Source organism: Diceros bicornis, chromosome 10, assembly GCF_020826845.1.
Source record: "Diceros bicornis minor isolate mBicDic1 chromosome 10, mDicBic1.mat.cur, whole genome shotgun sequence".
NCBI classification, from domain to species: Eukaryota; Metazoa; Chordata; class Mammalia; order Perissodactyla; family Rhinocerotidae; genus Diceros; species Diceros bicornis.
In genome coordinates this window covers 40220530-40246946 of record NC_080749.1, presented here as the reverse complement: position 1 = coordinate 40246946, position 26417 = coordinate 40220530, and the positions used below count along the sequence as shown (strand labels likewise).

At 39.8% G+C, this 26417-nt stretch overlaps 1 protein-coding gene across 1 annotated transcript in view; it reads right to left on the bottom strand.

The window, feature by feature from the left end:
• GALNT5 (polypeptide N-acetylgalactosaminyltransferase 5) overlaps positions 1–26138 on the bottom strand; it is a 44218-nt gene extending 18080 nt beyond the window's left edge. The window contains exons 1-3 of the mRNA XM_058549005.1: positions 24604–26138; positions 7886–8052; positions 6143–6262 (exon numbers count right to left, since the gene is read on the bottom strand). Coding sequence (XP_058404988.1) covers positions 6143–6262; positions 7886–8052; positions 24604–26057 — 1741 coding nt within the window. The 5' untranslated portion in view covers positions 26058–26138. The remainder of the gene's footprint in view (positions 1–6142; positions 6263–7885; positions 8053–24603) is intronic.
• Positions 26139–26417: the final 279 nt, after the last annotated feature.

Here is a 26417-nt window from a genome sequence, read left to right as displayed (position 1 = left end):
ACATGGTTGTCTTTGTAATCCTTACAACAAACGTGAAGTATAGGTCTAATTTTTATTCCCATTTAAGAGATAAGAGATATAGGTCTAAGGTTTATTTCCATTTAAGAGGAACGAAGAACTTAGGCAACTTTTCCAAGGTTGCACAGCTAGCTAACTGGCACACTAGAGAATAGATAGTTCATACCATTGCTTGTGGCCCTAAAAAAAAAAGCCAGAAAGACTTGAAGTAAAAGCAGAAGACAACAGCAGGCAAAGAACAAGGTGAAAATAGATATCTGGATGATAGCATTATCCACTGAAATCTGTAAACTGTCTTTGAATTAATGGAATTCAGTATCTTATTAATTATCTGATCAACAGGGGAAGTTTTGCATGAAAGTAAAGGGACTGATCTTAGCCAAGGTCTTAGCCAAGGTGGAGGATATTCTTAAAAAGTCTCTTTAGATAGAACCAGGCTGTGCTAGGCAGAAGCCGCCCCCCACCCCAGTCCCCTACTCTGGTAGACAGCAGTTACGTCTCCTGCTCATGGTGGGGGAGTCCTATTTTCAGGGAATTATAGCTTGTTTGATAATGAAAGGTCATTTTCTCTTAAGGGTGCTCCCTTGCACAGACTTCTCCCTGTTCTGAGAAGGTTTGCAGGGGTCATCCAGGTGTGGAGGTTATGTAAGTATGGTCTGCCAAGGTCCCACTTGGCTAGTGGTCTAGAATGTGCAAAAGACAGTCTCCTTTCTCTCACCACTCCTACTCCTGACCCAGAGTTTAAAAAGCAGTCTCCGCTAGAGACTGTTGCTATCCCCAAAGCAGGCTTCTAGGGTCAAAGGGGCCTGGATCAATTTCCTCAGTCCCCAGTGGCAGCAGGTTGGGTCCTCAAACCTGCATTCACTTCCCACCTGGCTCAGATCCCCACAAAGGTTCTCATTCACTTGTTGCCGGGACCCCAGGGAAGCAGCATCTGCCCAAAACATAGGCTGGAATTCTACGTTGTCTTATTTTGGGGGAGAAGAGAATCCTCCCATGCAAGAATGTCATTGCTCCACCTCCAGATATTTTATTTTTAAATAAGATCTCAGGAATCAGAACAGAGAGCTGTCTGTATAGCTGACTCTGGACGGGATTTCTAATGGTGCTGGATATTGCGTGTGGACATTTTACACACAGTTCCTGACGCTGAGAGGCTGAGAGGCATGGTGAAATGAGCATAGGATTGAAGTAACACAGAACTGCCTTCATCCCAGCTCTGCTTCTCTTAGCCGCATTGGATAAGTTACTTCTGACCTCTTTGAGCCTTGCCTTATGGGGATATCTTTAAGATCTACCTAATACTTAAATTCCTAATAAATAGTAAGTATTATTTACTGTTTTTCAATGAGTGTTTAAGCTACAGCTCAGAATAATTAACTCAATCTTGATTGCGACATGGCAGATTTTTCTCTTTCCTAAGAGTAGGTCCTAGTAATGCTGGATTGTTTGTAGATGGGTTTCATTGTGACTTATTTATTTACTTACTTGTTGGCCAACCCAGAGCAGCTCAATGTGCCGAACAGCTTTGGATTCTTTTTGAGTGTGGACCCCCACTTATATCCAGCTGACCATCTTGGATATTGCTGCTACAATTAATGCTGGAGTTGTGTTTAGGGTTTCTGGAGAGATGTGGACCTGGCTCACCACTTACTTTTACATAATGATTTATAAGTGATGCTGAGGAAACCACCTGTTTTACCTGCAGCAGAAATAAATTGTAGAAATTTACAGGACTATTGCTCTTCAGGAGACCTCAGAGTTGGCCAGGAGTTAGATGTCACTTCTTCTCCATGTACTTAAAGCTAGCCAACTGATTTTTTGTAATGCTCATAGCAATGTCAAGTATTTTACTAGATGCCATGTCATGAAGGAAATGAGAATCTGATCTCTACTCTGACTCTCCAGAGTGTAGGTACTATTGAACCTGCCCAACTGCAGGCTCCTCCCGGCAGAGCAATAACTCGCTCAGTCCATTCAATACTAGCATGAGATCCAGGTGGTTGGCTTATTCCCTTGGACCTTGATGACCTCATCTCTTTTTACTTTTGTTGCCTTCATATTGGGACTTTCCCTAGAGGTCCGTTGACCTCGGCTTGCCCTTCAAATTTTGAAATCCTACTTGGCCTCTCTACTTGGCCTCTCTAACTCCTCATTCCCAGTAAACAACTGATCAGACCTGATCTTTTTGCCTGAGTCAGATTTGGATGAAGATCCTATCATGCCCTAGAACCTGAATGCATAGTGGACATTGCTAGTGGTCAGAGAGTTAGTGTTTTGTCATTATTTTGTAGAAGACTTTTTAGTCTTTCAGAGAGTCTGATAAAATTATCTTAAAGGTAAATCTTTACGGAAAAATAGCTGTCAAGGCCTGTCAGATACTGGATTCAGATTCTTATCTTTGATTTCTTTGTTTGGCTAAGGCATTCTAGAGCAAATTTCTGCCCTGATACCTTTGCTGATTTCTGATTACAGAGACCATTTAGGCCCAGAGCATCTCCTACCTGTGCTCTACTTGTGAGGACCAGGGAATGCTCAGGGGGAATTTAGGATTCACCAGGCTGGCCATACCCGTTCAATGCTGGTTCCTGAATGGTCCCTGAATTACATCCTTGGCTAAAACCAGTACAGGATCCTGAATCCCCTTGAATTCCCTATAGGGGTCAGGTGCACTTCAGGGCAGTTGGGTGTATTCTTAGACAAGACCGTTACTAACCTCATCGAGGTATCCCTTTCTGCTTCTTTCCAAACTAATGCTGCTCAACGTGTGGGCCATAGACCCTGCTGTCTACAGACAGACAGGAACAGAAATTGAGAACAAATGTTTTGAAATTTTATAGCAGTTTGCCAGAGTAATTTATTATCTATTTCATATATGCATATATATGTGTATATAATGTATATATACACATATATATACATATGCATATATGTTATACATAATAAAATGATGTATATATTTATATACATAGATATATGCAAATATAATTATGCATATATCTATATATTTTCCCATTTCTTTTTTAGATAATTTGTTTTTAATACAATTTACAAAGGGGTAGGTCTACAAAAATTTGGGAACTAGAAAAAAAGTCCTGTGATAGTTTGAGAAGCAACTCTTCACTAGATAGTGGTAAGCAATTAAGACGCACTTAGCTGGGGCTTTCCAAACTAGGAGTTGTAACCCCTTAGTGAGTCATTAAAACAATTCAGTAGGATTGGCCAGAATCTAAAAAATAAATACAGTAGAAAAGAAGATACTGGAATCCATTGCACATGTTATTTCATGAGATGTTTACTGTAGTTATTTGTGTAACCTATATATGTACTGGGTTGTGAAGTAAAATTTATTTCTTAACATGCATCGTGATCAAAATATTTTAAAAGTTACTAAACTAAAACTGAGCTAATGTGCTCAAGAGTATTAATGACTGAGAAACAAATTTACATTTTTCCATTTGGATTTACTAAGTTCAAAGAAATTATTTTATGGTTGTAACCAAAAGTACTTGAGCAGACCAATTAGGCAACTCTTTGATCAAGTTCATTAACTCTATCTAAAGACAGCCTCCCATATTGTCTAAACAGTTTAGACTATTCTGGAGATCATTACCAGCATGCTTTGTGTTCCATGCCAGCAGAGAGAAATTTTTTATAAGCAGCACATTTTTGGTTCTGTACTCATCAGCTTTCTCTACATGGATGTCTAATTTTTCTCTCAGACTTACATGGACAAAATCAGAACTCAACTGTAATCCTAAACCTGTTCCTCTGCTTATGGGCCTACCACCCAACAAGTTGTTCAGATTCCAACTCAAGGTTTCTTTTTTTGACTCCTCTCATTATTATTCTCTTCACATCTTACCTGACAGCAAGTCCTGGAGGCTCCATGTCCACAATATATTCTAAATCTGACCACTCCCTCCATCTGCCCTGGTACCTTCCTGGTGCCTGGACAACTACAACATCCTTCTAATTTGTCTCCCTACTTCCTCTCTCATCTCCCTAATATTCATTCTCTACAAGGTGGCCAGAGTGAGCTTTTAAAACGTGAATCAGACAATTTTATTCTCCACTTTAATGTCCTTCATTGGCTTCACATTATACCAAGAATAATGCCTATACTCCTTAAATGATGCATAAAACTTGACAAAAGACTGCCTTTGCCTTTCTCCCCAAATGAATCTCCTACCTCTCTCTCTATGTCAACACCCATCAGCCATAGTAAACTTCTTTCTTTAACTTGAATATACAAACCATGTTTCTGCAACAGAACATTTGAAATTCTTGTTCCATTTGCCTGTAAATGTTCTTCACCCAGATCTCAGTGCAAAAGTTACCTACTTGGACTATTTCTTCACTATCCTATTTTTGTATAAGGAAGTGAAACTCAGGCGAGCAGATAATTCATCATCAGAACATGCTTGAATCCAAGCTTGTGGAGGTCTGCAATGCCATGGCTTTCAGCACAGAGAGATGGCTAAATGTCTAGAGGCAGCAAAATGTAGTATTGATAAGTGGCAGATTCTGGAGCCGAGGTTTTTGGGTTCCAATCCTGGCTCTACACTTGCTAGCTAGGAGAAAATGTGCGAGTCATAACCTCACTGTGTCTCCAAATCTTCACCTGTAAAATGAGGAAAATGATTGTATCTACTTCGTAGAGTTATTGTGAGGATTAAATCAATTAGTATAGAAAGTGTTTAGAATGATACCTGGTACATAAGTTCAGCTATTATTATGGGGTATGGGTCCTTCCATAGAAAGATGTGTAAATGAACCAAAATGTTTGATGTTATATTTAGAATACTCATGGACCGAAAAGATTTGCCTCCTCCCATTCACCCACCAACATCCACACACTAAAAAGAGGTGAGGAAGAAAAGGCATATTGCTCTTTGGGAAGACAGAAGGGGCTATAGGAAGAGTAGACATAGGTCAGGAAAGAAAAATTTTAAAAATTCTGAAGTCCTCAAATACTGATGGGATCAGCTCAAAAAGGCACAGGCTTGAAGGGGCTTCTACTGGTCAAATTTTGGACAATTTGGGCATTAAAAAAATAATGCTGATAATATACATATTGAAATTTTTTAAGCTATAAATCCATAGTGATGGGGGCATGAGACAAGAGGAGGGAGGAGGGAAAGAGGCAGAGAAAGGGAGGGAGGGGAGAGAGAAGGAAGGAGAAAGAGAGATATTTCTTCTTTACAAGTGAATGTCAGCTAATAAAAGAAGGAATGATAGAATTAGAAAAACAATTTTGCAGCCGTCAGTGTAATAATTGATTCAAGCAATGATCGTTAACGGATGCTAAGATACTGGGTAAAATGTTGCAAGGAAAACAGAATATTTACATGGATCAAAGTATCACCCCAAAAATTACTTCTTGTTCCCAAAAGAAAGATGTGGCTGTCAACATCTTAATCCAGCACTCAAAATTATTGTCACCAATAGTGGGACAACTTGACATCATGTGCCTCTTGATTTGAGGCAATAAGTGCACAATTCCCATCACCTACGTAGTAGAATTCTATATAGTATTTGTGCAAAAACATTTATCCTGAATGTGATATGCAGAAACAGCGAGAAAATTTCAGAACATGGTCAAATGTACAAAACAAATGGCCTAAACTTTTCAAGAAAACCAAGTCAATGGCAAGTAAACAATTCTAGGTTGAGAGACTAAGGAGACCAAGCAGCCAGATGCAGTGCATGAAAATTAATTAGAGCTCAAATTTCAAAAGAAAGAGCAGCTATACAAAACATTTTGGAAATAAAGAGGAAATTTGAAAAGAGTACATACTAGACCATATTTAGATATGCAAGTTGTGCTTATGTAAGAGAATGTCTCTATTCTTCAGAGATGCTTACTGAGTTACTTAGGGATGTAGTGTCATGATGTCTACAAATTCCTTTTAAAAAGCTCAGAAAAAAAGTGTGTTTATATATTAACATGTGTCTGGGTATGTGTGTGATAAAGCACATATTGCAAGAAGTTAAAATTGGTGGAATGAAATGACGGGTAAATGGGTGTTCACCGTACTATTATCTCACATTTGCTATATATTGAAAAAAATTTAAACTGAAACAAAAATGTAAACAAAACAAAAAATTAGCAGCTTCTTACCTGTTGCATTCTGTGCCCCTGCCAGCCTGGCTCTTATTAAGCCGTGCCGCTCTTTGAGGCGAAGAATCCGAACTTTTGGAAACTGAGACATGTATTTATCCAAATTATCTTTTAAGTAGTCTATATCAGAGTAAAGATAGACAAGAAAACACTTTAAATACCTATATCTGGATAACACCAGAAGCAATGCCTCCTCAACGTCAAATTCCAAAAACTATGACATTTACTGTAGTCACTAAATTTTATACCTTTGGACATGATTTTATTTTCTGATGTCACTTTTCTTGGATGGATTTTTGTCTGGGATCAATACTCTAAGCTGTCTGTTTTCTTAAATCCCAAATCCTTCTCTTCAGTGTTGCCAAGTTATACAGAGGAGGGCTCACTTTTTCTGAGTATTTGTCAGGATAGGGGCAAATTTACCTTGACATAAATGAAGCTCAGGTTTCTGCACAACCTTCCCTGCTTGCAACGTCTTCTTCCAAGACCCAGGGAAGAGGCTAAGCATTGTATGTAAGTTGAAAAATTTGCCAAAGAAAGATATTGCAACTGCAGTTGGTTAAGACCACTGTCACTTGCTATTATGACACCCCCTCTATCACACCTCCCCTCTCTTGCTGGAGGCATGAGGGAGCCAAAGAGGGATCCAGCTAAAGGAACGTTGTTGGGGTTTTACGGGGTTTATTTATGTAGCTTGCAGTCCATTCTATGTGTAGTTAAGCTATTGACAGATATCCCAGATAGGAATGGCTTCCAGGAACACTTCTGCTGCTCACTTTCTTACTAATTTTGTGTTCTTTTTCTTAAAGAAAACTATATAAGCTTTAGGTCCCACATAATCTGGATCTGCCTTTCATAATGGGACTATTAACTTCCTTAGGCTTCTCACTGCTCCTGGAGCTCAGTGTGATTTTGGTTGGAACACTGAGGCTGAGGGAACTGGCTCGTGCCACTGTGGTCATGATCAAGGCTAAACTGTTCTGTTAAGGTTGCCCTCTCCCTATTTTCTAAAATTTCCTGAAGTGCGTTGCATTTTGGGAATTAGTAAGGTGGCAGCGATGGGACCTCTGGTGGTCATGGAACTACTTGCATACACAAATTATTTGACGAGCCAAAGAGAGAGATTCTTCACTATAATAAACAAAAAGAAACACAAAGATCACAGTGGAATCTGCCTTTGAGCTCTGTTGGAACCTCATCTCTCCAGTCCCCTTGGCAATTTGTCTTCTCAACACTTAACGGATCACATAAGATACTTTGCTCTTGAGGAGGAAGCCATAGGCTTTCTATTTCTTTGTTTTCCATAGGGTTTAACTCTAACTCTAATTATTACCAGTAATAAAGGTATCCCATTAATTGTGGGGTATTTGCTTATTAGATTTATAAAATGTATTACATACAAAAAGAATATTTGTGCAATTGCAGAGAACATCTTCTGGTCTGTGGAACATCAAAGTGCCCATCTCCAAGGAGCTGTGTTAGAAAATCACTCCCACATTGCAGAGAAGTCACAGCTGAAGGGAAGTTGGAGGCAGCCAACTGAAAAGGGCCCTGATGATAGTGAGAGCTGACTTTCTGTATCCCAGAGATGCTTGGACCTATGCCTCCAAGGTACCACATGAAACAATGATTTGGCATTTGTAAAATGCTTATGCTTCATCAAATTACTCTATAATTTTGCCTTCCATCCAAACTGCTATTGCCTCATATCAAACTATGATTTTCTAGGAGTTATTTTCTTACCCTTGGTGCTGAAGTCATCCACCAGCAGAATCTCCTTGATGAGGTGTGGAGGAGAGCGATTGAGGACACTATGAACAGACCTCAAGAGAGTGGACCACACTTCATCCACAAAGCACATGATGACACTGGTGGTTGGGAGGTTATTGTGAACTTGCTGCTCTGCACACCTGGGCCGGAACACAAGCAGAGTACAAGCAATGTGCTAACAAGATCCACAAAATGGTTTTAAAAGTCAGAGTGCGATTGTATGTATATACACGTACACTCACACGCTCTATTTGTCTGTGTTTGTCTGTCTGTCTATATATTTACCTATCATCCATCCCTTCATCTGTCCATCCATCCATCCATCCATCCATCCATCTATCTATCTATATCAATGATGATTTTATTATCTGCTTTTTCTTGGGGAGGGGTATAAGCAAAATAAAAGAGCAGAGGAGGAATAGCCAGTAACAGTAGTTGCTATGAAAAGACTAGCAATGCAAGACACGAGAACTTCCTATAGAGGCATCACGCTGTAGTGGAAAGAACATGGGCTTTGTAGGTGGTTAGAGGCTATTTTGAATCCCATCACCACTATTTCTAGGATCTTTATCTGTTGATACCTTACTTAATTTCTTTGTGCCTCAGTTTCCTCATCTGTAAAATGATACAATGATTCTGATTTAAGAGAATATTACAGCCTAGTGAGAATGCACATAAAATGTCTAGCACAATTTCTGGTACAGGAATTCACCAAATGGGAGCTATTGTTATCCTAGTTAGACTATATACCACAAAAGAACATTCTGATTTATTTAATGTTACGAAGTAGTTTATGATTGCCCTTCCAACTGGCCTTCTGCCAAGTTGCAAAGGAAACATTCTTTCTCCCACTCTGCATGTGAATGTATTTATGGAACTACATACATATATGCCAAATACTATATATATATATATATACACACATATGTGCCAAATAATTAAACATTTCAGCTTCCCTACCTCTGCTACAGAGTAGCCACAGTTGAAATCACCATGTTCTGGCATAGAAATGAGAACAAGGCTACAGTGGGAATCAGTATTCAGGTGGGTTGTAATTGCTCTTGGTTTTCTTCCACGCCCTGCAGAGCATACTGCCTCACTGCTGGCATTTTTCCATTTCCTGCTTGTGTTCTCTTCACGGGATGGTGCCCAGTGGAACCTCACAAAGAGTATTTGCCATCCCTTAACACAGCTACTGTTAGTAATGTAATAATTAAATTATGATGATCATAAATAAATATTATGGGCGCTCTGCATTATTTCGATTTAAACCTCAAACCCAACAGCATCTCGTCCTCTTGTTATAGATGAGTAATTGAAATCATGGGGCGACTAGTCCATGATTATACTGTTAGTAAATGGCAGAGTTGGGATTCAAACTCTAGTTTAGTCTGGCTCCAGAAATAACCATTTAGGAAGTCCTAAGTCCACAAGAATAAAAGCAGCTGGCAGTAGATGTAGCATTTTGTGGGAGTAGGCACTTCTGCCAGATAATATAGCTGTACTTTGCTTGGTCTGTAAATAAGAAGTAGGTAAGAGTAAAAACTATAGTAAAACCACATTTGCATAGCACTTTACATTTGGTAGAGTACTATTACATACATTATTAAATTTAATCTTTATAACAACTGCTTGTGATACATATTATTATACTCTTCTTCAAATAGAGCAAACCGAAGCTTAAGAAGTTAAATGACTCACCCAACATCATTTGCCCAGAAAGAATGTATATGGAAATATGAATAAATAGTTTTCATTTCACTGCACTATGCTGATTTTTCTGTGCTAAGGGCATGGGTTTTGGAATCAGATAGATATGTGGTCAAATATCAGTTCCTCTAATTACTCATTTGGGTAAGGTGTGCAACTTATTTAAACCCCAATTTGCCAACTACAAAACAGAGATTAAGAATCTACTTGTTGTAAGATTAAATGCAAATATTATGTAAAACTCACCTGGTATATATCTGACATATAGCAGGTACTTAAGAAAAGGTAGGCAAATTCAGCTATCGTCTGTGATTTCAATAGTTTCTTAAAATGGTTGGTTACCATAATAACATATGAAGCCTTGGAAAAACATACATATCCAGTCCCTAGCCCCAGAAAATCATTTCAGGAGGTCTGACTAGGGCCTGAGAAACTTTGTCTTAAAAAACAAACAAAGAAAACAAAAATACAACCAACAAACAAAAGACCCACAAGTTGTAGATAGGCCTGTTTGGGAACTTGAGCTCTAACACAAAGTGGATTTATTCTTCTGATCATTTGTAGTTAATCTTAAAAAAATAAATTGAAGGCTGATAGGAGCATGTTCTGAATCTTCAAGTGACGTAAAATCAAAATAACACATTTGGTCAGGCATCTTGATCTGGTTATCAGGTGTCTAATGTCAACATAAACTAGCAGGCAGCCTAAACTTGTCTGATTCTACATCAAAAATTTTGCTGAACAGTTCCTTCCTCAATTTATCTCTCTCCTCTCACATTTTACTATAACAGAAAGAAGATACAAGGCCAAACCTTGAACACTTAGCTTGGAATTCTCCTCAGCTTAATATCCAAGTTCATTGCTTGCAAGTTTTGCTTTTCATAGAACTGTAGGACACAATTAGCCAAGCTTTCTGCCATGACATTGCACAGATCACCTTTCTTCCTGTTCCCAATAATGAATTCCACATTTCCTTCTGAGCCCTCACAAGAAACACTTAGAATGCTCATATTTCTACCAACATTCTGTTCAGGACAATATATGCATTCTTACAGATGATAGAAGCTTTCTTTACTGTGCTCCTCACTTCCTTCTAAGCCCTCATCAGCAGTATCTTCAACATTCGTATTTCTACCAGCAATTTCTTCAAGGCAGTCTAGGCTTTGCCTGTCATACTTCTCAAAATTCCTCCAGCCTCTACCCATTATCCAATTCTTTGGATGGTCCTTGGATAATACTTCCACATTTTTCGATATTTGTTACATCAGCACACCACTTCCTGATACCAAAATCTGTACTAGTTTCCTGTGGCTGCCATAACAAAGTACCACAAACTTCATGGCTTAAAACAAAAGAAACATATTTTTTCACAGTTCTGGAAGCCACAAGTCTGAAACCAAGGTGTCAGTAAGGCCATACTCCCTCCAGAGGCTCGAGGGGAGATTCTGTTTCCTGCGTCTTCCAGCTTCTGTTGGCATTCCTTGACTCGGGGCTGCGTCACTCCAGTCTCTGCCTCTGTCTTCACATCACCTTCTTCTGTGTCTCTGTGCAAAAATTCCATCTGGCTCTTTTTTATAAGGATACATATCATTGGATTTAGGGCTTACCTGGATAATTTAGGATAAACTCATCCTCTCAAGATCTTTACCTTAATCACATCTTTTGCCATGTAAGGTAATATTCACAGGTTCTTGGGATTAGAAGCGAATATATCTTTGGGGGGACATTTCTTTCAGCCTACCACAGGGCATAATAAGTTAAAGTAAGAAATATACTTTTGGTGATGGATGAAAATAAGACTTTTGGTGGTGAATGTGATGCAGTCTATACAGAAGCTGAAATATAATGATGTACGTCTGAAATTTACACACAATGTTATAAACCAATGTGACTTCAAAAAAATAATTCAAAAAAAAAGAAATATGCTTTTTTAGACAGAGAGAGATAATACATGTATTATTTCTTTGTATGGGTGACTGACCTCCTTACCCTTCAACAAAAGGAAGGTTTACTTTGAATTAACAGAATGATTAAAGTAAGGGAATAATTTGTTTTTCTTTTGCTATATTTGTGACTTCTTTGAAGTTTATAAATTTATGTATTGAAGATCATGAAAGTGTTAATCAGTGATACCAAATTATGAATTATGATATTGAAACTCAATTATAGAAAAGAAAAATAATTAGAAAAAGAGAGGAAAGAATATGAATGGAGAGATTTCCAAGCATTAAATAAAATATTGTAGTATTTCATTGCATAATTACTGACTCCAACAATTGAAGGAAAATTTTGTTATTAGACAAACTTGAAACTCTGGAATTTTTTTCATGATGAAAAATGTCTCTAATGTGAGAATCCGATTCTCAGCATCTCTGGTGATGAACATCAAAGACCAGAAGTGATGAGACTAAAGTTTCCCAAGAGGAAATGGGTGGGGACAGAGTACAATGAATTAAAGAGTAAAAGGTCAACAAGAGAGTGGAGACTATTTTGTAGACTATTTTGGGAGGAAACCTAGAAAAGAAAGAGATAAGATAGCCACGTGGGATGCCAGACAAATTTGTCATCCCTGTTCTCTCCCCCTTTGATGAGTAGGAAGGGACAGAATCATATTTATGTGCTTCAGGGAAGGTACAAATAGAGTTGAGAGTTGAAAGAATCAGTGATTGATAGGACTGTTGATGGAACAAGGTCTCTCTCCTTGCATTAATCAACCTTACAGTGGCATTGACTCAATTGACAAGTCTTGCCTCCTTGGGTCACTCTCCTTTTTTTCTCTGTCCCATAAACACTACATTCTTCTAGTTTTCACCATTACTCACCGGCTTTTTCCCTTTAGTCTCCTTTTAATCTTTCTCCTCTTTTTTTTTTTTTTTTGGTGAGGAAGATTAGCCCTGAGCTAACATCCATTCCCATCTTTCTCTATTTTATATGTGGGATGCCTGCTACAGCATGACTTGATAAGCAATGTGTAGGTCCACGCCCAGGATCCCAACAAGTGAACCCTGGGCTGCTGAAGCAGAGCATGCGAACTCAACACTATGCCACCAGGCCTGCCCCTTCTCGTCTTCTTAATCTCTAAACAGAAGATTCTCAGAGCTGAGTCCTGGGCTTCGTTTTCTTCTATGTACTATCTTGCGGTATGATGTCATCTATGCCCACAGCTTTAAGTCTTATATCTTCCAAATTTGCATCCAAGTCAGATTTCTCCTCTGAATTCTAGACTCATATACCCAACCAACTACTTGATATCTCTTCTGGATGTCTTACGGGCATCGTATATATAATTGCTTGAAAGGGAATTCTTGATTTCACCCTACCCAACCCAACCAGTCCTCTGCATTTTTCCTCTTAATTAATGGCTTCATCAGCCACCTTGTTGCAGAAATATTGATGTCATCCTAGATTCACCCTCTTCCTGACAGTCAATAAAATCAACCTATCCTCAACTTTTGTCCATTGTACTGCCAAAATATATCTCAATTCCAACTTCTTTATACATCCACAGTTGCCACCCCTAGTTGTTGAACTTCTATTATCTTTCTCCAGGTTTATTGCTGAAGTCTCCTAACAGGCCTCTCTATTTCCACTCTTCACCACATCCATACTACTCTCCTGTTTAAAATCCTTCAGTGAATTCTTATGAGATAAAGTAAAAAATAAATATGTAAAATCCAAATTTTTTACCACAGCCGAAAGGACACAATATGGCTTGGGCCCAGCCCATCTTTTCAAGCGGCTGTGGGTCATTCCACTATCCCCTAACACATTGCACCTAGCCACAGGGCCCTTCTTTTAGCTCCTTGAAAGATGTTAAACTCCTTCCAGCTTTTATTGTTTCCTTAACTTCTAGCACTATTGCTACCCTCCCCATGCCTTCATGGCTGGCTTCTTCTGTTCATTTAGCTCTTAGCTTAAATAAATATTGCCTCCACAGAGAAGCCTTCTCTGACTACTACTGAAATTTAGCTAACTCTCTTATTATTCCATCACAATCAGCTGTATTTCTGCCATGGCAATAACTTATTGATTTTATTACCTTATCTTCTGCATCCAGTATTTCCTAAGGGCAGGGCAAATCTGCCTTGCTTACTATGGTGCCACAAGCTTCTAGCCCAGTTGCATACAATAAATATTTGTTAAATATGTGTTAAATGGATGGATGAATGAACGGAGAGGGAACGGAGCTTAAATCAAAAGTTTAAATGGGGGCCGGCCCGGTGGCGCAAGCGGTTGGGTGCGCGCGCTCCGCTGCGGCGGCCCGGGGTTCGCTGGTTCGGATCCCGGGCGCGCACCGAAGTACTGCTTGGTAAGCCATGCTGTGGCGGCGTCCCATATAAAGTGGAGGAAGATAGGCACCGATGTTATCCCAGGGCTGTCTTCCTCAGCAAAAAAAAAAAAAAAAAAAAGAGGAGGATTGGCGGATGTTAGCTCAGGGCTGATCTCCTCACAAAAAAAAAAAAAAAAAAAGTTTAAATGGTGGAAGAAGAGATATTTTCCTTTGAGATAGGAAGAAAAAAAGGTGGCAATTTACACAGATAAGTTTATGCGTATGGGATGAGAACTTGAAAGAATTTGTGGCTCATATTGGAGGGAAGGTTTTCTACTAATGTAATAGGGTAGGGGCTTGATGAGAATGGGGAATATTTGAGACAGACACTATGAGTAAAGGGAGAGAGTACTGGCCAGCTACACATAAAAGGATTTCTGAAGGGCATTCAGCACTTTCCTGAATTTGGAGATCCCAGAATTTTAATCAAAATACAAGTGTGATTTGCTCCACCAGTGTCTGTCAGCCTGGGTGTAGCAGGAGATAAAGTCTAGGGGTCATCAGCGCAAATGAGGTAGAAAGAAAAGTGGTGGAGGATTTTGAGGGTACTGGTGTAAAATGGTTAAATGTTCCATGATGGGCTCTAAGTTGGGAAAGAGGAATTAAAGTCAAGAGGAGTTTAATAGCCTGAGAAAAGAGGAGGGTATGGAAGACCTCAGTGACTTCCTATGACTTCCTCATCTCTAATTTTATAATGTAAATAAGTGGGAAATGCACATTTCACAGTTAAATATTCTTTATACTATTTGGTGCTGAAAACAATAAATCAATTCTAAAAAGGAAGGTTCAGCTGCGTAAATTCTGCCTGAGTCATCTGAACCAACAAGCCCAGCTGTGCAGTCCTGAGAGTTTCTTTATTATTAAAATTTGGTTGACTTTGGAAACATCTAGTTACAAATAAAAATATATTGGGGAAGAGTTAACCAAGCAGGCTAATGCGGATGAATCTTTTTACAGTATAAATCAGTAGATTTTTGGTCTCTTTTAGAAGGAAGTTCTAAGAACTATTGTAATGTTAGTCAGTCTGAAATTGGAGAGAGAAAGAGCTCTCAGAGTTTTGAGGGAGTTGGAGAACGCACCTCCACCTCACCAAATATCTGATCCTCCATTCTCCTCAACCTGTCATGGTGCCCTAATTTCACCATTAGAAACCTATACGGGTAGATTATGAAGGATTCTACTAGATGCTAATATCCCAGGAAATAAGTAGTACCTCTGCCAACTATTGACAAATATATATTTTAGATGTATTTAAGGAATCACATTGAAGAAGACCGTATGGATGATTATATTGTACAGGTCATATTGGTGCCTGGGAAAAGGGGCAACATTCAAGGCTGGGAAAGAGGGGCACAGAAGGAAGTGTCAGAGGTTTCAAATACAAGATTTCAGAGGGTGCCTTGGTATGGGTGGCTGAGAGGTTAAACATGTTTCCAGGTGTTTAGAAAAACCAGCATGCTTGTTTTATTCAAAGCCCCAGTGGGTCAGACCAAAAAGGCTTTCAGCATTAACTCTTTCAGCATTATTAACCGTTCTTACATACTGACAGTCATCTAGTTGTAAAAACACAGGTTGTAATAACTATTTCAAGTTATCCCACACTGACCCAACTGAAGCAAATCTCCTTTCTTCCAATTTGCTCATTGAAAATCTTGCTTTCCACTATAGTAGAGGGAGAAGTTGCAGCTCAAGTAAAGTCTAATTTAAATGCAAGATATTTCTGGGTTTGTGATATTTTTTGAGGATATCAAATCATATTTTTACTGTACATGCCCATTCATTACACAAGTTAGGTATTTAGAGTCTATGGGCCTTATGCTATACTTAAAAATTAACCCAATCTGTTTGGTTTGGGGGAAGTCTAGATTATGATTACTACAGCAAATCTAAGTAATAAAAACAAATGGAGACCGTAACATGGAGGTTCCACTGTCCTGCACACAGTTGATAGAAGATGACAGGAGACTAAGTTTTAAATCCTTTCTAATGCTTACTGGCTGCATGACCCTGGGCAAGTCATGTAAGGTTCCAGAACCTCAATATCCTCACTTTCAAGATGAAGATTCCCTTGCCTGCATCACAGAACGTTTGTGAAGATTTGATGAGAAAATGGATATAAAAATACTTTGGAAACTCCACGTGTGAGGACCTATGATTATCCACAATGCAAATGCACACATTTTGACAGGATGCACTGCCTTTTTCCAGGCCATCCTTTAATCCAAATCTATTAAAGCCTTGTCATTTATCAAGAGACTTGGAAAATGATATGTTTTGCCTCCTCGGCTTGTGTGTGCTTAATGCTCAGCCACTAACCTGATTTGAATGTACCCTATCAGATAAAGTAGGTTTCAAATCCTAAGACTGAGGGAATGATAACATTCTCTCATTTCTATGAATTTTTCATTTTATTCCAAAACAGTCAAAATGTACGGTGTGGGTCAAGTCTCAGTCTTCTCAGCTTTGAACAGAAGGTCGAGGAGAATATTTTTTCAACTTTTATTTGCAATTCAACTACTGCCTCAATGTGAGCCTTCAGGGGCCTTCACTCCCTAAGCTCTGGTATCTATGAAAGGATCAGAAGGAGAAACCAGCATCTGGCTGGGGAGCTGTGTCCAGAATTACATTCTTTTCTCCAAGACCCTAGAATTATTGGGTCTTCTTTTCCTCTGACTGATAAGAGGGTATAGTTACATAAAAATTTTACTTTCATGTTTTGTTCTTTCTAGGGTAGACTACTCCAGACATTCAGTCAGAATCGCCTGACTGCTAATTTAGAAGATTTCAGTCACACTCACCACCTCTACTCCAAAGGCCTTAGCTAGCTGAAGCTGTGGTTCCTGAGGTATCCGTATATCCACCAAAGCTAGTGAACTCAGGCTTAGAAATATAAACCACCAGCATCAACATTCATGTCTTTAACAATAATCTATTTTGGGTAGGCAGCTGTCGGAGCGAAATTGGGGTGGGAGGGAGAAGAGCAGGAGGTGGTGTGATGTGGCAGAAATAGTTCTAGGCCGAGGTTAGGGCTCTTTGTGGGTAGTTCTGTCTCTCCTGCAGTGTATGACCTTGGGCAAGTCACTTCCCTCCTTAGATTTCTCTGTAACATAAGGGACTGGATTAGATCACTTTTGAAGCTTCATCTAATATTAACATTCTGTGATCGTTTATGCAACTTCAGCCTCATTTACTCATAAGTGCTTCCCTCTGGGTCACAAGACCCCTGAGAAAAGGTAAATTAAATTATTCCTTCCATGGCTTTAAATTTTTCAACGTTTTCCCACTGGCTCTTAGAAGAACCTTAACAAGGTCCTGAGTTATCTGGACTCTGCTTACTTCTACGGTTTCATTTCCACCCTCACTGCTCTCCCCATCCCTTGTCAGATTTCCCTCAGTTTCTCAATGGATCATGCTTTTTACCCCCTGCCCCGACTTCTCTAACTCCCTACCCTTTCAAGTCACAGCTCAAACGCTTCTGCTCTCTCTCAGGCCAGGTGCTGCCTTTCTCTTTCTGGCTCCAGTAATACCCTGTGCTTCTGCATAACGTTTTGCTCTACGTGCCTTGAAGGCAGAGACCATGCTCAGATGTTAGATCACATAGTAGGAGCCCAGAGATATTTGGTTGCTGCTGAACTGTGGTTTTCGGACCGTTTTAGAGAATCACCTTTGCTTAGCGTGGAATACAAAATGATTTCCTATTAATTTTCTCCCTGACGTGGTACCTGACATGCACAACTAAATCCCCTCATACACCTCTGAGCTGCATATAAGGAGAAGAGATGCTTTAATGTCTGAAGTCATATGATTATGAAGAAACAAAGGAAAGAGGAGCTGTATCCTATGGAAAGAGCACTAGAATTAGGAGTCAGGAAATTTTCTTTTGAATCTCAAATCTGCTGTTGGACTCCTGGGACAGTAGATAGATCATTTGTTCTTAGAGCCCCACTTTTGTCTTCTGTAAATCATATGAAAAATAGTATGTCTTTCATAGTGTTGCTGTGAGTGTTGGCTAGAATAAAAACACAAACACATAAAATCTACAGACACACACATGCATCACTGCCTGGAACACACATAAGTACTTTTTTGGTGTGGCTCAGCGAGGAAGAGATGCTCCTTATTCAGAGAGCCTTGGCAAACCCTGGAGAGTTGAAGGTGATGACGGTCACTGTGAGGGAAGAGTAGCGGGAGTCGAAGAGAGAGCCAGCCTGGTGTAGTAGAATTATTACTGAGTGAGGAAGAATCGGAAGACTAAGGGTTGGATCCTAACCCGGACATTTGTGAGCTGTGGGCCATTGGGCAAGTTACCTTTCCCTGTGTTTTTTTTCCTCATCTGTTAATGAGGAGATGTAACACTTTATCAATCTGACATGACTGTTGTCAGAATCAAATGAGATGATGTATGTGAAGGATGGAAGGTCCCAGCTGCCTGGCGTGGTGTGCCCAGCTCATGATAGGCAATGAGCAAATAGCACATGGAATGCAATGACCTGCCACCCTCGGAATTATCTGCTGCAATCTGAAACCTCAGCTTCTTTAAGTCTTAGTTTCTCTCTAGATAAAGCTGGGACCATGATAACACCCACCTTGAGAAATGGTTTTGAGGATCAAATGAGAAGGCAAGTCATAAAGTCCCTTGTAAATACTACGTTTCTCATACAGGTCCATGTACCAACATTTTAGATGCGGGGCTGATTTAGAAGATAACTGAGTTTGGAATAATACAGATTTTTTAAAAAAATGTAGGGGACACTCTAAAAAGCTTCTTTAATTCTGAAAGCAAACAACAAAACAGAGCTTCTAAGCATTGCTATTTTTCTCAAATTTTCTGACTTTTGAGCAAAAAATGTTCCTTCTTGAGAAGCTCTGCTCTGAATGGGTCACCAGAACAGCCCATAGGAAGTTATTTTCTGGAACAGGAGTACCCAGGGCAATATTATGGCAAGAATTTGATAAAATTAGGCTGATGGTTAAATTGGGCCCTGAATCAGATGTGTAAAAAAGAGGTTTAAACAGGTTCAAATCCCTACATTTGCTAATTACTCTCTTCCAGAAATATTTCTAGGTCTTTGGCAGTATTTAAGAGAAACAGTTGCTGATTTGCTTAACATTTCTCAGTTTTACATTAATTAGGCACTGTTTAACTGTTTTTCTTCTCTTTGAATTAGTAGCAGAAATGTGTTTTATGTCCTCTGATCATCTTTCTCCTTATTATTCCCCTAGTTATGCAGAAAGTGTGATAAAAAAAGTATGGAAAGGCTCTGTAATCATCTTAAGGCCATATTGAACCTTTGTTCTGTTACGGTCTAGCCTGTGCCTCTTAAATAAATTTTCCTTTTTGTCTTCTGCTCTTCGACATGACTTTTCGTGAAATGACACACTGTGCTCTAACACACACAAATACACAAATGTGCATGAATGCAGACCCACACACACACAATTCAAAAGCACCATTGCATTGTGTACACCCACAGAGGTAAAAGCCGGAAATAATCCTTTTAAATCCATCTTGTGAGATTTTTTTTTTTCCCTGCCCCTGTTCCCCTGTCAAGGAGGTCTCATAGCTTCTCCAGTCAATTTTAGATAATGTTCTCCTATCATTATTAATCTCAAAAGCAGTCTCATTTCATCAATTATAATATTCATCCCACGTAAAAAGAAAAAATTTGAACTTCATCTAACTTTAAAGTTTCTCTTTTCTTCCAGCCTGATAAACTTTTAGAAGCCTGAGGTTTGGAAGGATGTGTGGTCAGTTTATTTTCTCTCTCCTTGCTGCTCCTCCTCCATCAATTCATTAGTTTTGGTTTTTAACCTCACTAGGATTGGGAGGGGAAAGGAGGGATGGAAATTAAGGTTCCGGGAAGGTTTTCTTTCCCCTCAGTAATTTAGACTGGTTTGTGGTAAATGCACGGTGCTATCTTTTGCTTTTCATATGTGCCAAAAGAAAACTCTCTTTAGCTGTGTAGGAAGGAATCAAATTATTGGTTGCCACTCCCAACTCCGGACTAGGAGAATAAAGACCAATTTTCATTGCTTTATTGAGGGGCATGCCGGAGTTCTGTAGGAAAAGCAAAGCATTAAATTAAGCAATCGCGTAACATCGTGACGACACAGCAGTGGTAGAAGAGCATGCTGTAATTCTTATTGTGCTTTAAAAACTAAATGCTGGCAGCAAAAATTTCTTTGAGTCACTTTTCTCTAAATACAGATTCAGGAAGTGCACTCTTAAAATAAGTTTATTTTTGGAGTTTCATCTTAACTATAGGTGCGGGCCAAAAGACAGACTTCTCTAAGTAGAATTGCCCTGCATTTTCAGTAGATGGGACTATGTTTTAGCAAAACCTATGTGTGTATTGATCATTGCTGACTGGAACAAACTTCAATAATTAAGAGCAAGAACTTTTAAAAAAAAAAGATTAAATATGGAACTTTAAGATAACTGTCAAAAAAGTGTTGGGCCGGCCCCGTGGCTTAGCGGTTGAGTGCGCATGCTCCGCTGCTGGCGGCCCGGGTTCGGATCCCGGGCATGCACAGACGCACCGCTTCTCCGGCCATGCTGAGGCCGCATCCCACATACAGCAACTAGAAGGATGTGCAACTATGACACACAACTATCTACTGGGGCTTTGGGGGAAAATTAAAAAAAAAAAAATTTTTTTTAAAGTGTTTTATTTGAAGTATATTCTATAGGCAAAAATTCTAGGCAAAAAGGAAATTGTATTTTACTTACTGACATAAAACATTCTTGTAAATAAAATAAAAAGCTTTTCTTTCTTTGAAAGTTAAAACATTAAAATTGAAAACCAAAGGACAACAAAAATATGAACTAAAAGAATAAACATGAATTAATGACGAGATCGTAGTGTTAGAACAAGATGTATTTACCTTAAACCCCAGATACTAACATATTCCATATATTCAAAATGAAAAATCAGGAAGTCAGTATTAATTTATAAAAAGGCTCATTTCAAGCCTCATTTAAATAGTTACTTCTCATTTATTTTTTAAAAACAGTATCAATTTTCAAAAATCATTTCAGAGAAACATATCTTTTAAGACCATATTGTGTAAACATATCTTTTGAGTGTACAGCGCTGTACTCAGTGCTAAGGGGGTATGAAATAAAGTAAAAGACAGAGTTTCTTTCAGAAGTTTATAATTTCACTGAGAAGGCAAAACAGATTCTCAAGGCCCTAGTTAGTGAAAAGCACACAAGGAGTGCTTCAGTGACCACGAGTGAGTTAAGGGTCATTGGAATTTAGAGGTCACAGTCAAATCATGGGCCAGGTGCAGGTAAGCTACAGCTGGGTCTTGAGCAGTGTCAGATTAAGATGCGTGGGAGAAAATGGTGAGGATCATGCAAGGCGAGAATGGTGGGAGGCTGAGGAAGGGACTAGTTAGAAAAACATCAGTGGATGGTAATGAACATGATGTGCAGGAAAGGGTAATGAGACTAACTTTCCCTGTGCTGAGGTCCCACACTGGAGAGAATGTCACACGCAGAAAGCTCTAGCTACACTGCAAGGGGCAGAAACCTGGGTGGCACTAAAAAGGATAGTGAGAATAATGCTGATGGCAGAAAGGAGTTCTTGTGCTTGTGGAAAATGTCGTGATTGCATCTCAGCATCTTAGAATTGGTTCTTGGGGACTCAGGAGAAAGGGAGGGAAGAACAGTTTAGGAAAACAGAGTCTGATTTTAGAACTAGAGCAGGTGGGGGGTCCCGGGAATTCTGCTTCTCGCCTCTCCCTCTCAATGCCAGCCTCACCTTAGCATACAAGTTAAGTTAAAACTAGCAACTAGTTACTGTCTTTATTAAGGGAATTGAATTTAAATGAACATACTAGCAAATCAATGGTTTTTATCATTTTTTCAGTTCAGTGTATCAATAGGCCGTTATGATATGTCAATTACTGTGTTAATTAATCCATAATGGTGGATTTTTGGAAATGTCAAGAACAGTAAGGGAGATATTCCCAGAACTCTTAGAAGTTAAAGGATTCAATGGACTGTTACTTTAGCTAATTTTTAAAGGCCAGCCCTCCTGTGTTTCTTTCTTTTCCTTCCTTCCTTCCTTCCTTCCTTCCTTCCTTCCTTCCTTCCTTCCTTCCTTCCTTCCTTCCTTCTTCCCTCCCTCCCTCCCTCGCTCCTTTTCTTTCTTTCTCCCTCTCTCTTACACACACACACTTTCTTGTTATATTCTATAACTATATCCCCCCTTATGCTGATCTTTAAAATTTAGTTTCTAGAGAAATCTTATTGGGTGTATTCTTACAAGCCATCTCGTGTCCTTTTGAGTAAGATTGAAAATAAATAGAATCAAAGTAAGAAAACTTCAAATCCTGCCAACCTGATGAATTGCATGTTTTTCATTTGTATTTCCTTCTAACCGTTATCCACGTGAATACATAATTTGCATATATTTGTAGTCAGAGTGTTTGGGTAATAGAAAAGAAAAATAATTTATCCTCTCTCAAGGAAGAGTGGTACAAAAGGGCTGTAGATACTTCAGGGGGTCCTGTATCTAGGATTCCTGGTGGCTAAACTGTTGGTGGAATAGAGCATCAGGCAGGCAGCTCGCCAGGAGTGTCTGTGTTTAACCAAGGTGGATTGTGTGATAAGAGGGAGGGGCCTGGCCACATGCTGTCTGACTCATCCTCTCAGGCACACACGTCAGCTTCTCCTACAGTACGGACAGTCTTCTTCAGAAGACAGAGCCTGACTGTGACTTTCCAGGGCTGAAGCCCTTATATTCCACAGACCAAATTTCAGAAACTATCAAGCGCTGGGAGCCATTGGCCCTTCAATAAATCACATGGATGATAATATCATTGTTACTTGCTTTTGGCCCTCACACAATTGCTCTTTCTCTGGTTTGGAATTGTAGCCTGTGCTTCCGTGCAGCGTCTGACTCTTCCCCAGACTCCATAGCAGTCTGCTGGGCCGCTAAAGGAACGTTAAAATGAAGCTACTTTAACTACTACTTCTTTGGCATTTTGCCATTCAAAGCTGGCATATATATATATATAAATATATAATTATACACAAATATATGTGATATACAGGATTTAAGATCAAAGTTGGTTCAATGTAAGTTATAGGATCTTTTTTGGGGGATAATCAGCAAGAGATGGGAGATAAACAGCACAGCATAATTTTGAGCACGGATTTTAATCATTTCTCTTATGACCACAGACAATATAACTTTCCAGGGCTCAGTTTTTTCATCTTTACTGTGGGTGCATTTGTGTTACCCACAAGGCTGTGAGTTTCACCGGGGTAAGGAAGATGAATGGCACAATGCTCGTTCTAAACAAGCAATTAGTGCATGGCTGATGGCCATCTGCCAACGGCTGAGAGAGCTGAAAATGGCTTCCTTGTAGCTGACATCACAATGAAGAGGCTCCTCTTACTAATATGAATCCAGGCACATCTATAGCTGCCTTCCTCCTAGTAATACTGATTACCTGGATTACAAAGAAGAGTTTTCTACAGAGGCCAAACAAAGTCATGGTTTATATACCACATGTGTTAAATCTGAATCTTGACATTCCCTAATTCCAACTTCTAGGCAAATATTGTTTGGCTCAGGAATCGATTCTCTAGGCATACACTGAGCTGTACTATCAATTAATGGGTAGTGAACATATGGCTACAAAGTACCCTCACTTATGAGTAGGCCAAAAAGAGCAGAGAACTCACCTGTATTTGAATCAGATCAAATATTTGTGACTTGATCTACCTTCTGGTGATGTAGTTATGGGAATTTAATGCTTTGAAGAACTGGATCATGAAGGCTCATTGGGCAGCTTTGAAGTTGTGCTATCTTGGGAAAGTGACATAATTCCTGAGGACCCTCATCTGTTAATTGAACCCATAGTATCTGCTGCCTCCTTTCTCGGACTCGTAAAGTTCATGTGTATGCAGGCTCTTCGTAAATGGCGAAGCTCTAGAAATATAAGGGGTTGTTATTATGCTCTTCTACAACTTGCAGGTGTTTTCCAGTTATTAGCTGATTGACTTTTCCAACATTATTATTCCTGTATAACTGAACTCCTGAAATGTCTACCATCCCCACTTACAACGGATATTAAATTTTAGGGAGTCAAGTTACTTCTTCACTTGCTAGTGTCATGATCATTACTCTTGATTAGGTAGAACTCTGCTGGTTAAGATATGATTCCAGGGAGGCCTAGAAGGCTCCTTCTCTGTGCTCCTTTCCCAAATATATTCCTGACCAACTTGCTAATAATGAAAAGTTTCAAAGTTGGGAATTCACTTCATTGTCACTGCTTTAATGGAATTACATTTTAAGCTCTACCATTCATATATATCGTATTAAGAATTGAGTTCATCTAATCATTTTAATAGCTTTTCAAAGAGGAAAGGAAATGAAACATGAGCTAATAGGACTGAGAGCCAAAGTCTCAGAGAAATAAGTGCAGAAAGTGCAGAAAGAGAACATAGTGAGTATGCTGATATCGGAATTTTTCTCTGTGTGGATGGTAGACTATTTGGACTGTGTCTAATAATTAATGTTGCTTTAATTCTCTAGGTGACCAAAAATCACACAAAATTATTTAGAAATAAATCTTCTCTACATAAGAGCCAAAATACTCGAGGTTGAGGAAAGAGAAGAGAAATGGATCTTACCCAGCAGGTCTTGTGTCTTCAATGGCTCTGTCCACTGGGATCAAATCACTGAGGTAGACGTTGAAGTTTCCTTCTTTCCATCTTCTTTCTGCCTCCTTCTCCTTTCCATGTGGAACGACTACAGGACGTCCAAACTGACCTGGAGCTTCGGGGTCCCTTGGAGAAAGTGTCACATCAATTTTTAACACATGGTGCATTCTGCTGTCTTCAGGTAAAAGGGCTTTTATATGACTTTGGTTGAGTTTTGCAGGCTGGACATTGGCAGTTAAGTTGATTCTTGCTGGCTCTAGCCCCCCAGCTAGGGTCTGACTGGTTTGAAACACTGCTGCTTTCTGTAGAGCAAGTGAAGAAAAAGATGCCTCGCTTCTATTCCTGGAAATGTGTTTCCCTTGACTCTCATTCAATTCTATAGAAAATATAGTTTTGGTTTTAGGATGAGGGATCTCTTTGGTGTCTGTCTTTAGCTGCTCCTCCTTGGTTACAATCACAACATGGCTTTCAGAGAAATTGAATTTCTTTCCACCAGCCACTTTGGCTCCATCATCCTTTGGCAAGCCTCCCAATTGTGTCTCATTAATAGATTGCTTCTTTAAGTGATTTGAATTGGCAATGAACTTGGAAAAGGAAAGGTTCTTATTGGCTTTCTGTTTATTCGCATTTAGTTCTTTGCTCTGAGTCTCAGTTTTATTTAAGGCTATGGCTTTCCTAGGTTTTGGCACTGGTGGGCTGGCAGGATATGTCCTCTTATTTGCTACTGCCTGTGATTGCTGCTCCGACCTGTCAGTATTAAGATTAATGGTCACCTTCAGGTTCCTTTCAGCTACTTGTTTTGATGTGTCACTGCTGAGACTATGACTCTTTAGGGCCTCCTGGTGTATACCGACAGGTACTGTGTGTACAGATATTTTGGCCAATGGATTTCCTCTTGCTGCTGTGAATGGGGTTTTCTGAGACCCCTGAGCTGTTGTTTGCTTTGGTGTCACATGGCGAGAGGAGGCTTCAGGTTTGATGTCCCGTCCCTCTGTCTTCTGCTTGGTAAAAGTCACTGGGAAGGTCTGCAGATGTGCAGGATGCCACAAAGGCGCAACTTTGCCCCTCTCTGGGGTGTTCTGAATTTTTCTTTCCGTCTGGCTTTGGTCCAATTCATCCTTAACCTTGAGCATACTCTCCTCAGTCTTTCTAAAGTTCTCTTTGCCCCATAAGTCCTTTGCGTGTCCCCTCAGTGGCGGCCTCATCTCTTTTATGCTGCTGTAAAGGATCTTCATTTGGTCTGGCTGAACTCTGAATCCTATCCGCTCCCTCCTGACGATGTCTTCCTTGAGGACCCGAGTGTTGATCTCACTGAATGAGAGGCGGAGAGCTGCCATGTCAAAGAGCAGCCAGAGGACAGAAGCTACAAATATAAATGCCAGGACTCGCCCACTCCCTCGGAAAAACTTTCGGATCTTGTTCATGGTACACAGGCTTCCCTTGCAGCCTGCCCTCCCTTTGAGCCTGCTTACCTTGAGTGGAGAGGCTGCTGAAGTAGCAGCAGCAGCAGCAGAGTTGCCAGAAAGCGCCCCCCTCCCCGGAACACAGCAGGAAACAGCAGTCCGAGGGGAGAGCTCAGCTCCTGCCGCCTGTCAGTCTCTGCCTGCGTGGCATTTCACAGCCCAGCATCTGTGCCTGCTCTGCTGGCCCCCGGCTAAGCCCTGCTGAACACTGCCCTGAGGTCACTCTGGGAGCAGTCGATTGCAGCCACCAGACAGTTCAACATGTCACTCGTCTTGTCTCCGTGAGCCCACGTCCACCTTCCTACAAGCCCAAGAAAAGGT